The 14,842-nt window shown below is 42.8% G+C and overlaps 1 protein-coding gene across 4 annotated transcripts in view; it reads right to left on the bottom strand.

Annotated features, from left to right (window-relative positions):
- Window positions 1–1,864: 1,864 nt before the first annotated feature.
- The window catches only part of TMC5 (transmembrane channel like 5), an 80,856-nt gene continuing 67,878 nt past the window's right edge, over window positions 1,865–14,842 (bottom strand). For all 4 annotated transcript variants that reach the window (XM_006073932.4, XM_006073931.4, XM_025274721.3 and 1 more), the window contains 5 exons: window positions 13,964–14,137; window positions 11,535–11,613; window positions 3,983–4,087; window positions 2,768–2,810; window positions 1,865–2,005 (listed from right to left, as the gene is read on the bottom strand). In XM_006073932.4, the coding sequence (XP_006073994.4) occupies window positions 1,959–2,005; window positions 2,768–2,810; window positions 3,983–4,087; window positions 11,535–11,613; window positions 13,964–14,137 (448 nt within the window). In that variant the 3' untranslated portion in view covers window positions 1,865–1,958. The remainder of the gene's footprint in view (window positions 2,006–2,767; window positions 2,811–3,982; window positions 4,088–11,534; window positions 11,614–13,963; window positions 14,138–14,842) is intronic.

The following is a 14,842-nucleotide window of genomic DNA, read 5'->3' on the forward strand; positions in this document are numbered from 1 at the left end:
CTTCAGCGGGAAACCCAAACTGTGGACACCAACTGTGGACGCCTTGATCTTAGACTTCCAGCCTCTGGAACTGTGAAAAAAAAATGAACGTGTGTTGTTGAAGTCTCCAGTCTGTGGTACAGGTTATGGCAGCCCTAGCGAACTCATGTATCCCCAAATGTATCTCGAGACCATGGGTGTGAGGATGGTGCACACTCAACTCCATGTGTGAGACCTGCCCACACAACACTTCCAGGCTTGAATTTCCAGGAGAGGTGGGGCCGCACTGAAGTGGAGACAAGAGGTGGATGGAGAAGAAGTTCCGATACAAGCCCTGAGCATATGGGAAGTAAGCAAAAGTGATGCTTCCGAGCGAGTTCACATTTCAGTGTAGAAGCCAAAGAGGCACAAGCAGCATTAGGATAGAGGGAAACTAGAGGGAAAATTCCTTCAAATATCGATTCCACAGACTGCCTTCACTGACCCCACAGACAGGTTGTCTCCCATAATTCCCTGGGCTTCTCCTTCATGACACCTGCTATAATTATTGTTTAATTAATTAAAATTAAAGTGATCTGCTAGACAATAAGCACGTGAGGGTAGAGACTGTGTCTTGACTTGTGCAGCATCTTGTTCATCACCACTTGGCACATCCTTGTGGAACGAATGAATGAACACTTTCAGCAACCACTAGCAAAGATGATACTAAAAGAGCTTAATTAAACTCATGAATGACTTAGTGAACAAATAAGTCAATGATGTGAACCAATGATTGAGCACTGACTGGATGTTTTATTTCAAATTCATCTTAAATTTTTTCTAAATTCAGTTCCAGTTGGATTTCATGACAGTGATCACTCAAGAGATTTTTCCTCTGGAGTAATTTGGTAATTGCTCTTTTCTCCTGGGCCCTTCAGTTTTAGGTAAAGTTCACATGCCTTGTGAATTATTTGGCAAATATGCAAAAGAATGCTTCATACATATATGCATTCATTCAGTTCAATTCAGTTCAGTCACTCAAGCATGTCTGACTCTGCTACCCCATGGACTGCAGCATGCCAGGCTTCCCTGTCCATCACCAACTCCCAGAGCTTACTCAAACTCATGTCCATCAACTCAGTGATGCCATCCAATCATCTCATCCTCTGTCATCCCCTTCTCCTGCCTTCAATCTTTCCCAGCATCAGGGTCTTTTCCAATGAGTCAGTTCTTTGCATCAGGTGACCAAAGCTTTGGAGTTTCAGCTTCAGCATCAGTCCTTCCAATGAATATGCATTCATATGTACACACATATACATACACATATATTACACACATCACCACTGATTTCATGTTTGGTTCAACCTAAGACTCTGATGATCATGTATAAAACCTCACAGGGACAGAATCCCTGTCCACACATCCCCACCCCAGTCCAATCTGAAAGACTCATGTACTCAATACGTAACAAAGTTCATAGATGAGACCTCTGGTTGTCTTTCACTTTGGGGTAACATGGGGTTATTTTTAGTTCCAAGTCATGAAAAAATGCAGGTTCCACAATTTAGAGGCTTCACATCCTTGATTGAGGATCACATTTTTATTTAGGCTGGACCTCTTGTCTTAGCACCAGTCTCCAAACCTTTGCCAGGTCTGGGAGTACTGGGAGGGGAGATTTCTAAGGACCAAGAATTCATTACATAGCTCTTAAAGATAAACTGTAACTCTTCCCAGGTTTTTGTGAACTTGTTCAAATACTACAACTGTCTTTATTGGAAAATCTCAAATATTTTGTCTGGAAAAATCAGCAATTCAGGTATAAAAAACCCAACAGGGAATGCCCAATTTTACTTCAGTATTTACATTGTAGTCAGTTTCCACTTCTGGCTAAAGGCTTGAATTTCATCTGGGAAGCTCCTAGAGGCCCAGGTGGCACGGAGGAAGATGCTTCATCTATCTTCTGTCCTTCTTTGGTTGGCGTCTGGGTGCCACGATAATTATCAGGCCTTTGGATTATCTTCTTGAAATGATTGCCTGAATCTCAGGTCTGTGTTTGATACAAGAGAAGAGATGTTAGCACAGATGCATACTGGCCCATATCTCCACTGGAAAGACCAAAGTGGCTTTCAAGATCCCACAGCTTCTCAGGCTTTCCCTGCTTCCTCCTTCTAAGTTTCTTCAACTTTGCCCCTTGAATTCCCACCATCGGAGGTATCAGAAATGCTATTCCAAAAAGATGAGTGGGTTTATTTGTTTGTCCATTTCCTCCCCAATATTCATTCCTGTTCTGGCATCAGTCACAGGTTTTCTTTGGAAAACTACCTTTATCCATTCTCTCAGTCCCTGTGGTCTCTATGTTGTACCACCTATACCTAAAGATGAGGCCTGTGACTCAGATCTGGCCAATGAAGTCATCACCGTATCTTGATCACAGCAACTGATTCATGGATGAGTGTATCACCCAATCAGATCAAATGAAACATAAAGAGAATTCTGGGTCTCCTCATCACTAGACTTGAATCTGCAAAGATACAAGAAGCTAATAAAGTTGTCTTGTAATATCAAGAGATCATTTGAGAAAGGAAATAACATGGAGAACTGAACAGAAGGAAACCAGGTCTTGTGACTTCCTGTGAGTCCGTGCTTCTGGCTATGCCTAAGGCAAGAAGTATTCTCAAGTTTTTGCTGAAGGCAGTTTGGGCCAGTTCTTACAATTGAATGACTTAATCTAGAAGCAGTTTTGACCCTCTGTCTTGGGATCTATCATCTGGATGAATCAGACCTTCGTCAGTGCCAGTTGGATACTCACCTCGAGGAGCATCATGTTGCCTGACATGCAGAGGGCCCCATTGCTAAAAAAGAAGAAAACAAGAAATCTCATCACTAGAAAATTGTGTTGACCTCAGATCCTACTGCATAGGTGATAAGACTTGCGAGCCCCACCATTTTAAAATTAAGAGGTGACAGATTAAGGTCAAGATTCAGTCACGGAAATATCAAACATGTTCTATTTTTTATGGACAGTGATTCCATTCATTTAATCTTTCATTTCACAGATATTTACTGAACATTCACAAGACACCAGGTAATATATTAGGACCTGTGGCTGCAAAGGTACAGTCATGGTCCCTGCGGTGATAGAATTTTGAGCTGGGCCTCTAAGTCCCTTACCCGTATTGTGCTGATGGTATTAATTTGCACAGACAATAAACAACCTGGCAGTCTCTTTGGACAAGATCATAACTTCCGAAAGTAGCAGCATTTGAATTAACATGGGTTTACTGTTTATCCACATTTCCTAGGATACCAGTGAAGTCAGTGCAGGCTTTGGTACTAGAGCAGGGTTCTAGGGATCTCTCAAACCCTTTTGGTAAGAATAAAATTTGCGAAACCTTTTTAAGAGCATGATATGGCAATATCTATTAACATTATTATGCATATGCCTGAGGCAGATAAAACACTCACATACGAAAACTATAACAAAAAAGTTTCATTACACATTGTCTTTAACTGGGAACAACCCAAATGTCCAAGTATTTACAAACTGAAAGAATGTTTGAGATACAGTATTAAGCAGGGAGAGGGGAAGTTATGTGTAAAATATAGCCCATTTTTGTAACAAATAAATAAACAAGAATGTTAGTAGATGTATGGATGTGTGCAGATGCCTGGGGGAAAGATCTGGAAGAATATACACTGAAGCATTAACCTAGCGGGGTGAAATTTCAAGGCATTTTTCATTCCAGTGGGACACACTTCTGTATGGCTGGGTAATAGGAAGATGTATGCAAGCTCCAGGAGGGAAGGGCCTTGCTGTGTTGCCACGATATTATCAGAATGTTACATTACCTAGAACATGGCCAGGCATAGAATATGGTGAATGCATACTATATTTTTAAATAAAAGTAAAGAAATGTTAAAACACAGAAAGTGAAGGGCCCAGATGTGATTCTAGCTCCTGATGCACTTTTTACAGGAGGGCACATCCGTGTCACAGGGATCCCAAGGCAGCCTGCAGCCTCACCTCCAAATCTCTTCTTTCCAGTGTAAATAAGGTGGGGTTTGCTCTCTTCTCCATACCTTGCAGCTTGATCAACTTATCTATCAGGAACATTTTGTCTTTGCCCTCCTGCCAAAAAGGAAAACAAAAATATGGAGAATAAATGATGGTGTGGGGTTGAGAAGCAAATGGTGGAAAGGTTGATTTTTAGAGTGGTACAGTCCTGGATGGGCTTGCCTGGGAGCTCAGCTGGTAAAGAATCTGCCTGCAATTCAGGAGACCCCAGTTCAATTCCTGGATTGGGAAGATTCCCTGGAGCAGGGATAGGCTACCCACTCCAGTGTTCTTGGGCTTCCCTGGTGGCTCAGATGGTAAAGAATCCACCTGCAATGTGGGAGACCTGGGTTCAATCCCTGGGTTGGGAAGATCCCCTGGAGGAGGACACGGCAACCCACTCCAGTATTCTTGCCTGGAGAAGCCACATGGACAGAGGAGCCTGGCGGGCTACAGTCCATGGGGTCACAAAGAGTCAGATGCAACCGAGCGACTAAGCACAACACAGCACAGGGTCCTGGACCCTGTGGAGGCTGGAGACTGCTGCCATGTTTACTATTGATGAGAGAAAAGAAACATCTCACAGCAAAACCAAATTAACCCCCATAGCCTTCCTAAACTGTAATATTTCTCCTCTAAAGCAATTATCCTAGCAGGCTGAGTAGTAGCTTTCTCTAGTCTGCTGCGAGAAGCAACCTACACACCATTGTCAGAGGGCCCAGGACAAATGGTTTATAGTATTCCTCCTCTTGGCATGCCCTTTGCCCTGGAGCACTCTCTGGGAACCCAGCGTTGCCTGGGTCTGCCCTGTGCTTCCACTGAGAATGTCAAAGCTTATAGCTCTGCATTGAAGAACATCAACTATATTTCATTTGTCAAAGTTATCTGTGTAAGGGCATCCCTGGTGGCTCAGTGATAAAGAATCCACCTGCCAATGCAGGAAACGCAGGTTGGATCCTCGATCCGGGAATATCCCACATGCCATGGAGCAACTAAGCCCATGCACCAAAACTATGGCACCTGTGCTCTAGAGCCTGGTGAGAGAGTCAGTTCCTAGGCAGGTTGATAAGAAGTCCAGCGGTCCCCAAGGAGAGAGGGGTCTGGAATTCTCAAGGAGGAAGAAAGGACAAACTTTTTTTCCTCCACATTCCTTAGAATTATATAACAATAATGTATCCTGCTTGAGGATGGTCTCTGGAAAAAACCTTCTGGCTAATCCTGTTTTCTTAAAATGTCAATTATGGGAGTGGGTCTAGTAAGGTCTTTACAACCTCCAGACATTCTTTTGATTCACTGTTATAAGTAATTTAAAAATATATAACTCCATTGCTAACACTAGCAAGGGGGCACTCTTTCTGCCTCCTTCTGATGTCTATGTCAGAAGCTTTCTCTATCCCTTTTATACTCTTTTAAAACTCTATTACACAAAAGGTCTGAGTGATCAAGTCTCATCTCTGGCCCCAGATTGAATTCTCCTCCAGAGGCCAAGAATCCTGGCGTCTTTCATGGTTCAGCAACAGGCTTTTACTGGGAGTCACAAAAAGAGAACTCACCGCAGTGAGAAGCCTGTACACAGCAGCAAGAGGGTAGCGCCTGCTCAGGGCAACTAGGGAAAATCCCATACATCAGTAAAGACCCAGCACAGCCAAAAATAAATAAATATATATAAAAAAATTTTAAGTTATCTGTGTTAACAAAGTAGACACTGACAAATAATTCCTGAATTGGGAAAGAGAACAAAGGAATGGGGTATGCCTTCCCCAGGAGGGGGAATCACTTTCCTATGAGTCTATTACAGATAAGAGAGTGCTGAGGTGAGCTAGCACTCACCTCCTGGTCTGTCCAGTCTAGGTCAATCCCATTTTCCATGCCTTTGTTTCTTCCTAAACTTTCACCCACTCATTTTAGCATCCACCAGTGGATCTTGCTTGCAACAATTATTACGGCAATATTTGGTTTATAATGGCCTTCTATTTCCCTCATTCTTTCTACATTTAGTAATTGAAATTCTTCTGTAATAAAGAGCTGTCCATGGTAATTGGTACTTTTAACAAGTTCCCCAGCTGTCTTGGATGTGGCCAACTTGTTTGAAAATCTCTTGTCTGTAGCAACTGTTTTCATACTCTAGTGTGAATTAGAATTACCTGGAGAGATTGCAAGACTACAAACTCATAGGCTTTGCCCAACAGAATTTTGACTCAGGAGGCAAAGTTGCACTGTAGCTGAGAGCATAAACTTAGGAGCTGCCTGATTCAAATCCCAATAGCCTTGTGACTTTGGGCAGCTTGCTTCACTCTATAAGCATCCATTTCCTTAATTTAAAAATAGAGGTTAAAGAAATGAATGCACTATAAAGTGAGTAGTAAAAATTAAATAAGAATCTTTGTTCATCACTTAGCACAATGCCAGGCATCAATAAGTGCTCAACAAAATGTTATCTGTTGCCTCTATTGCTTGGAGAAAGGAAGGGTAATAAGAATTTGCAATTTTAAAACTAGTACAGCCACTATGGAGAACAGTGTGGAGATTCCTTAAAAAACTGGAAATAAAACTACCTTATGATCCAGCAATCCCACTGCTGGGAATACACACTGAGGAAACCAGAAGGGAAAGAGACACATGTACCCCAATGTTCATCGCAGCACTGTTTATAATAGCCAGGACATGGAAGCAACCTAGATGTCCATCAGCAGATGAATGGATAAGAAAGCTGTGGTACATATACACAATGGAGTATTACTCAGCCATTAAAAAGAATACATTTGAATCAGTTCTAATGAGGTGGGTGAAACTGGAGCCTATTATACAGAGTGAAGTAAGCCAGAAAGAAAAACACCAATACAGTATACTAATGCATATATATGGAATTTAGAAAGATGGTAACAATAACCCTGTGTACGAGACAGCAAAAGAGACACTGATGTATAGAACAGTCTCATGGACTCTGTGGGAGAGGGAGAGGGTGGGAAGATTTGGGAGAATGGCATTGAAGCATGTATAATATCATGTATGAAATGAGTTGCCAGTCCAGGTTTGATGCATGATAGTGCATGCTTGGGGCTGGTGCACTGGGACGACCCAGAGGGATGGTATGGGGAGGGAGGAGGGAGGAGGGTTCAGGATGGGGAACACATGTATACCTGTGGCGGATTCATTTCGATATTTGGCAAAACTAACACAATATTGTAAAGTTGAAAAATAAAATAAAATTAAAAAAATAAAAATAAAAAAGCAAAACAAAAATAAACAAAAAAAAGAATTTGCAATTTTAACAAGGAACCAGGAGTTTTGAAAGGACTGTTCCTGAGCCTATTCCCAGTCTCTTTGAGTTCTTTTAGAGACAGCAACCCTGTCTTTGTGGTCCACATTCCGGGCAAGACTCCCAGGCAGGCAGATCGCATGATGTCTATGGTGCCTTCCTGAAATGATGTCATCCCAGTAACTCCTGAGTTTACCTGACACTACTCTTACAACAGAAAGCTTTAACATCAAATCCCTCCCACACTGAAGTCTTCATAAGACTTGCCCCAAACATTCAATGTTGCATCAGAAAGCTATGGGTAATGCTTCTGGGGATAGGTGGGAAAGAGCTTAGCTAACTAACCCATCAAAAATACTAAGATCATGGCATCTGGTCCCATCACTTCATGGCGAATAGAAGGTGAAAAAGTGGAAACAGTGACAGATTTCATTTTCTTGGGCTCCAAAATGACTGTGAATGTTGGCCGCATCCATGAAATTAAAAGCTGCTTGCTCCTTGGAAGGAAAGCTATGACAAATCTAGCGTGTGTGCAGGCTCAGTTGTGACTGACTCTGTGATCCATGAACCATAGCCCACAGGGCTCCTCTGTCCATGGGATTCTCTAAGCAAGATCACTGGAGTGGGTTGCCATGCCCTCCTCCAAGGGATCTTCCTGACCTAGGGATCAAACCTCGATCTCTTATGTCTCTCCTGTATTGGCAGGCAAGTTCTTTACCATTAGAGCTACCTGGGAAGCCCCATGACAAACTTGCTACTGCTACTGCTGCTAAGTCGCTTCAGTCGTGTCCGACTCTGTGTGACCCCAGAGATGGCAGCCCACCAGGCTCCCCTGTCCCTGAGATTCTCCAGGCAAGAACACTGGAGTGGGTTGCCATTTCCTTCTCCAAGGCATGAAAGCGAAAAGTGAAAGTGAAGTCGCTCAGTCACGTCTGACTCTTAGCGACCCCATGGACTGCAGCCTACCAGGCTCTTCCATCCATGGGATTTTCCAGGCAAGAGTACTGGAGTGGGGTGCCATTGCCTTCTCCGATGACAAACTTAGACAGCATATTAAAAAGCAGATACATCATTTTGCCAACAAAGGTCCATATAGTCAAAGCTATGGTTTTTCCAGTAGTCATGTATGGATGTGAGAGTTGGACCATGAAGAAGGCTGAGCCCCTAAGAATTGATGCTTTCAAATTGTGGTGCTGGAGAAGACTCTTGAGAGTTCCTTGGACCACAAGACTTCTTGCAAACCAGCCAGTCCTAAAGGAAAATCAACCCTGAATATTCATTGGAAGGACTGATGCTGAAGTTTAAGCTCCACTACTTTGGCCACCTGATATGAAGAGCGAACTCATTGGAAAAGACCCTGATGCTGGGAAAGATTGAAGACAAAAGGAGAAGAGAGTGGCAGAGGATGAGATGGGTGGATAGCATCAGTGAGTCAGTAGACAAGAATTTGAGCAAACTTCAGGAGACAGTGAAAGACAGGGAAGACTAGTGTGCTGCAGTTCATGGGGCTGCAAAGAGTGGGACACAACTTAGCGACTGGCCAACATCAACAACTAACCAATACTCTTTCTTTACAATATGAAATGTGCCAACTCAAGTAATCTGAAGCCCCAAAGACTCAAGCAGATAGACTCCTATAGTGTCCTGCTTCTTCCTCATATTTTCAGACATAAGTGCTCACAGTTATGTTGGTATTTAGAAGAAAAGGCAACTGGCCCAGTAGCAATGACCATTTATCCGTGTCCAGACTTTGATCTCTAAATACCATTTGATCAGGACTCCTTGAAGAAATGCCTAATTCCTATTCTGGGACAGGAAATGAACAAGATGAGTCCAGACCATCTTATTTTTCCAGAGAACAAGGAAGTAACCAAAGACTCCTGGGATCAAGTCAAAAGAACTGAGGAGCTAATTCAAAAGGATTTCCTCTAGCAAAGGATGAGACTATTTTAAGCATAAACAAATGATTACAATTGAAAGATGCCAACACATACTTAAATCTACGAATTCATAATGATAACTTCTCATTGGCCACATTTGGAGGTTCTATGTTTAGTGAGTTGAATAGTATCTCCGTTTTTAAAAGATATGTTTAAGTTATTCTTATTCAAACCCCACCACCTGTGAATATAGTTTTATTGGAAATAGAGTCTTTGCAGATGTAATTAAATTAAAGGGTTTTTTTATATGAGATCATTGTGGATGAGGATGAACCTTAAATTCAATGAGAAGTTCTTAGGTGAAAAGGAGAAAGAGACCAAGAGAGAAAAAGACCCTGTGAAGATGAAGGCAGAGATGGGAGTTATGAAGTTATGACAAGAAACACAAAGGTTAGTCAGCAGCCACCAGAAAAAATGAGAGAGGTAGGGAGGAGACTCTTGCTCTGAGCTTCGAAAGGAAGCAACCCTGCTGACAACTTGGCTTTGGACTTCTGGCCTCTAGAACTGTGAGGCAATACATCTCTGTTGTTTTCAGCTGCCACGTTTGTGGTACTTGCTTTGCAGCCCTAGCAAACGAATACACTGGAGGACCGAATCATCATTTTGAAAACAGGTAAATAAAGGGAGTCATGTATTTAACCTCATCTTTCCTCTCCTGAAGGTATTTGAAGGTGCTCTAACAGTTGATGAGTAAAAATTCTTCTTTTATAGAAGAATTCCAGCTAATAAATGCAGAAGAAATTCTAGAAATAGAGTACCACTATTTTGTAATCCCTAATGAAATAAATGGACAATGAATAAAAAGGCGTGCGTGCATGCTGAGTCACTTCAGTCGTGTCTGACTCTTTGCAACCCTATGGACTATACTCATCAAAGGCTGCTAAATCCATTAGCAGAAAGACTGCTGGGAAGCTTTATGATGGATAGGTTAGCTGACCAAGCATGGACCCGCTGATCGTTCTTAACATACAAAAAAGGAGACAATCAGACATTTTATGTTATGAGATAATGCCTTGAGAAATATTGCTTAAAGCATCACCTATGAATTATTCTAGCTAAAAAATTTAATCTGGACTTAATCAGGTCTTTGAATTTCACCATTCATTTACAGGAAAAAAAAAAAAACAAAACCCTATTAAACACCACTGCAGGGTTGAAACTCAGATATATCCAGAATGAGGGAACTACTGCACGACAAATGACCTGGTTTCTTCTAGGTGGCAAGAGAACAGAGAGGTGTGAACAGTTAGAGATTGAAAGAAACGTTAAAGACACATCAACCAAATGCAACATGTGACACTTTTCCAGATGTTTTACTTCAGTAATCCTGCTGTAAAAAGATATTAACTGGACAACTGCGGAAATCTGGCCTTTGACTGACTATAAGATGCTCAGATCAGATCAGATCAGATTAGTCGCTCAGTCGTGTCCGACTCTTTTCGACCCCATGAATTGCAGCACGCCAGGCCTCCCTGTCCATCACCAACTCCCAGTTCACTGAGACTCACGTCCATCGAGTCAGTGATGCCATCCAGCCATCTCATCCTCTGTCGTCCCCTTCTCCTCCTGCCCCCAATCCCTCCCAGCATCAGAGTCTTTTCCAGTGAGTCAACTCTTCGCATGAGGTGGCCAAAGTACTGGAGTTTCAGCTTCAGCATCATTCCTTCCAAAGAACACCCAGGACTGATCTCCTTCAGAATGGACTGGTTGGATCTCCTTGCAGTCCAAGGGACTCTCAAGAGTCTTCTCCAACACCACCATTCCAAAGCATCAATTCTTCGGCGCTCAGCCTTCTTCACAGTCCAACTCTCACATCCATACATGACCACAGGAAAAACCATAGCCTTGACTAGACGAACCTTTGTTGGCAAAGTAATGTCTCTGCTTTTGAATATGCTATCTAGGTTGGTCATAACCTTCCCTCCAAGGAGTAAGCATCTTTTAATTTCATGGCTGCAGTCACCATCTGCAGTGATTTTGGAGCCCAGAAAAATAAAGTCTGACACTGTTTCCATAAGATGATAGTAAGGTATTATTAATTTTTTTAGGTGTGATGATTGGTACTGTGGTTATGTTTTTTAAAAGAGTATGAAAGAGCCTATAGATAAAGTGATATAAAGGCCAGGATTTGCTTGAAAATAATCCAGAGATTTACAGCAAAGGGACAGTGTAGAGGACATAAGAGCACACAAATGTTGATGTGGTCAGGGCTGGGTGGTGGGAAGGTTCATTCTACTATACTCTATACTGGATGATGTTTGAAAATTTTCATTATAGAATGTTAAAGGTGGGGAGGGTAACAAAGGGGTCCAATGGGACTCACATTAATGATCTGTTCATGGAGCAGTCTTATCATAATCTTCCTTCCCTCTGTGATCTGCCAGTAAAGGTAAGTGATGATTCTGGAAAAGAAGAAAAGAAAGAATGGCAGACGCTCTCTCCAATGCTTTTCAGGAAAGAAAGAATGGCAGACGCCCTCTCCAACGCTTTGCAGGCTCCTAATTTCAACTGGGTACATAGGAACTCGTATATTTGCATACAGATGGATGTTGGTCCAGCCAGTGTTCCTGCAAAGTTGTATCTGGGTGACTTAGAGGTTAACTTCATTATAGCAATAGTTCTCAGGATTCTATACATAAATCACCTGAAAAGTGGAGAAAAGACTCCTGCTGTGGCCCCTCCTCAGATCAATTAATTGAGCTTTTTTGAGCACGAGGGCAGGCATCAGGCATCAGTATCTTTTCTTCTTTTTATAGCTTTATTGAAGCATGGTTGACATACTACAAAATGCACTCATTTTGAGTGTAATTCAATGAGTTTTAGTTAATTCATATAGTTATGCAAACTAGTTTGACTAGTTTTACTTTAATTTTTTAAATTGAGATAGAATTGACATATAACATTGAGTATGCTTAAGGTGTTGATTTGACACATTTATATATTGCAACATGATTACCACCATGGTGTTAGTTAACACTCCCTCATGTCACATGATTATTATTTCTTTTTCTGTGGTGAAAACACTTAACAGTATTTTTATTATTATTTATTTATTTGGTGGCTTCCCTGGTGGCTCAGTGGTAAAGAATCCGCTAGTCAAGCAGGAGACCTGGGTTCAATCCCTGAATCCAGACAATCCCCTGGGGAAGGAAATTGCAACCCACTCCATTATTCTTGCCTGGGAAATCCCATAGACAGAGAAGCCTGATGGGCTACCGTCCCTGGGATCACAAAAGAGTCAGACACAACTTAGGGACCAAAAAACAACAAACAACAACACATTTATTTAGTTTTGGCTGCGTTAGGTCTTGGTTGCGACACAAGGCTTTCTCTCTAGTTGCGGTGCACGAGCTTCTCATTGCAACAGCTTCTCTTGTTGCAGAATACGGATTTCAGTAGTTGTGGTGCCCAGGCTTAGTTGCCCCAAGGCATTTGGAATCTTCCCAGACCAGGGATCAAACCTGTGTCTCCTGAATTAGCAGGCAGATTCCCAACCATTGGACCACCAGGGAAGTCCTTAACAGTATTTTTAACTTATTTTATTTATTTATTTTTTGGCCTCTTGGCTTGTGGGATTTCAGTTCTCAGAGCTGGGACTGAACCTGGGCACAGCAGTGAAAACCCAAAATCCATACCACTAGGCCACCAGGGAACTCCCGAGCAGAATCTTTTCAGTGTATATGATTCTAATGTGTAGCCAGAGTTTGGGAATATGGACAGTGCTATTCAAACTTCCATGTGATATAGACTTCCTGGGATTTTGTTTAAATGCAGATGCTATAGGTCAGGGTAGGGTCTGAGAGTCTGCATTTCTCACAAGCTCCCCAGGGAATTAGAATTTTGGAAGAGCAAGACAGAAGAACTTCCGGTTTTAAGTAAGGAGGCCAAAGGCAAACCAGTGTTGGGAGGGAGAGCATGACCAAGAGCTAGGAGACCCAGGTTCCAGCCTCCTCTACAATAAATAGACTCTACAGCATGGGAAGGATCCCTGTCTCTGCAAGTCTTAGCACTTCCACCTGTAAAATCCAGGGGTCACTCAACAACTGGCATCAGCTGGCTCCACTAGGCTGTGCTGTTGAGTTGTGTCTCTGTGTGAGGATGGACAAGCTCAGCCATCAGAATTTGGCTTCTAAAGAGGAGCTGCTGCTGCTGCTAAGTCACTTCAGTCGTGTCCGACTCTGTGCGACCCAATATTCGGCAGCCCACCAGGCTCCCCCGTCCCTGGGATTCTCCAGGCAAGAACACTGGAGTGGGTGCCATTGCCTTCTCCGTCTAAAGAGGAGCAGCCATCAGCAGACCTACTGTTCCTGCAGGAAAAGGAGTCCAGTCTTGGCAGATCTTCCACTTTTTCATAAGAAGTTAGAAATCATTTTAAAGTTTGAAAATGAAAGTACACTAACCCATATATTAATAACACCCAACCCACTTTAAGATAGTCACAACCTCAGAAAGAATCACACAGTAATTTTTCTAAGCATTCTCACACCCAGTTTTTTTCTTTTTGTTTTCATGTTAAATCTTAAGAGGGAGCAGAGCGGGTGTTCCTTTCTTCATAAACAGACTCCCAAAAAAGGACAAGATATTAAATAACTCCTAGAAAAATTCAAGAGCAGAGTTGGGATGATGCAGAACACTGAGCCACGCTGCAGTCTTCGCCTTCCCACCAAACACCCGCCCCTCCCAAGCCTAGCCGCCCGCATGCTGAGTTGATGTGGTGTTTCCCCCTCTAGTCTTCCGAAGAACCCCACTTACAAGACAATGAGGGTGAGGATGAAGAAGAAGTGCACGCTCCCGATGAGGTTCTGGTAGATCCAAACAACCCACAGGTAGCTGGACCTTTTCCTCAGGGTGTTGATCCAGCTGTAGATCGACTCAATGAAGAAGGCCAGACCTCGAAACGGACCACAGTCAGCTGAAGGTTTCAATCTGATAAAACAAGGGACAGGGAAACATCTCTAGCACCAGACTCAGGTATAGTTTTTCTAGAATAGCCCAGTCCTTTCTGGGCTCTTAACCTGGAACCAGTGATCCTTGCCTGCTCCATCCATATCCCCTTCCAAAGGAAACCCTCTCGCTCACAGGCCCAGCTGGTGTGTTTTGTACTCATGACCTGTATTCTGAGGACCAGCTTTTGGACAGCAGGATCACTTGATCCAACTGATCCAATCCAACTTAGATCCAACTTGATCCAATCCAAAGACCAGGCTGTGACCTTAGCCGTGTCCTGGCACAAAGAAATGAACTGGGGTGATAGGACTCTCTTCCTTAGGAACTTGAACTAGGAAATACAAAGAGGGGAGGCTGTAATCTAGGGAAGCTAGAGCTGTAATAATGGCCACATAAAGTCAGTTGTGAACAAGCAGAAACTAGAGGGCACCAAGAACTGGTTCAGATCAGATCAGATCAGATCAGTCGCTCAGTCGTGTCCGACTTTTGCGACCCCATGAATCGCAGCACGCCAGGCCTCCCTGTCCATCACCAACTCCTGGAGTTCACTGAGACTAAGAACTGGTTAGGAAGAGAGCAAAGAGCCAATGCGGTGAGACAACTGAGAACATCACGCGACAGAGGAGCCTGCCCTGAAGCTGCCAAGTTCCAGTTCTACAAGTATTCTAAAAAGTCAACTCCCTT

This window comes from Bubalus bubalis, chromosome 24 (genome assembly GCF_019923935.1).
Source record: "Bubalus bubalis isolate 160015118507 breed Murrah chromosome 24, NDDB_SH_1, whole genome shotgun sequence".
Taxonomy (NCBI): domain Eukaryota; kingdom Metazoa; phylum Chordata; class Mammalia; order Artiodactyla; family Bovidae; genus Bubalus; species Bubalus bubalis.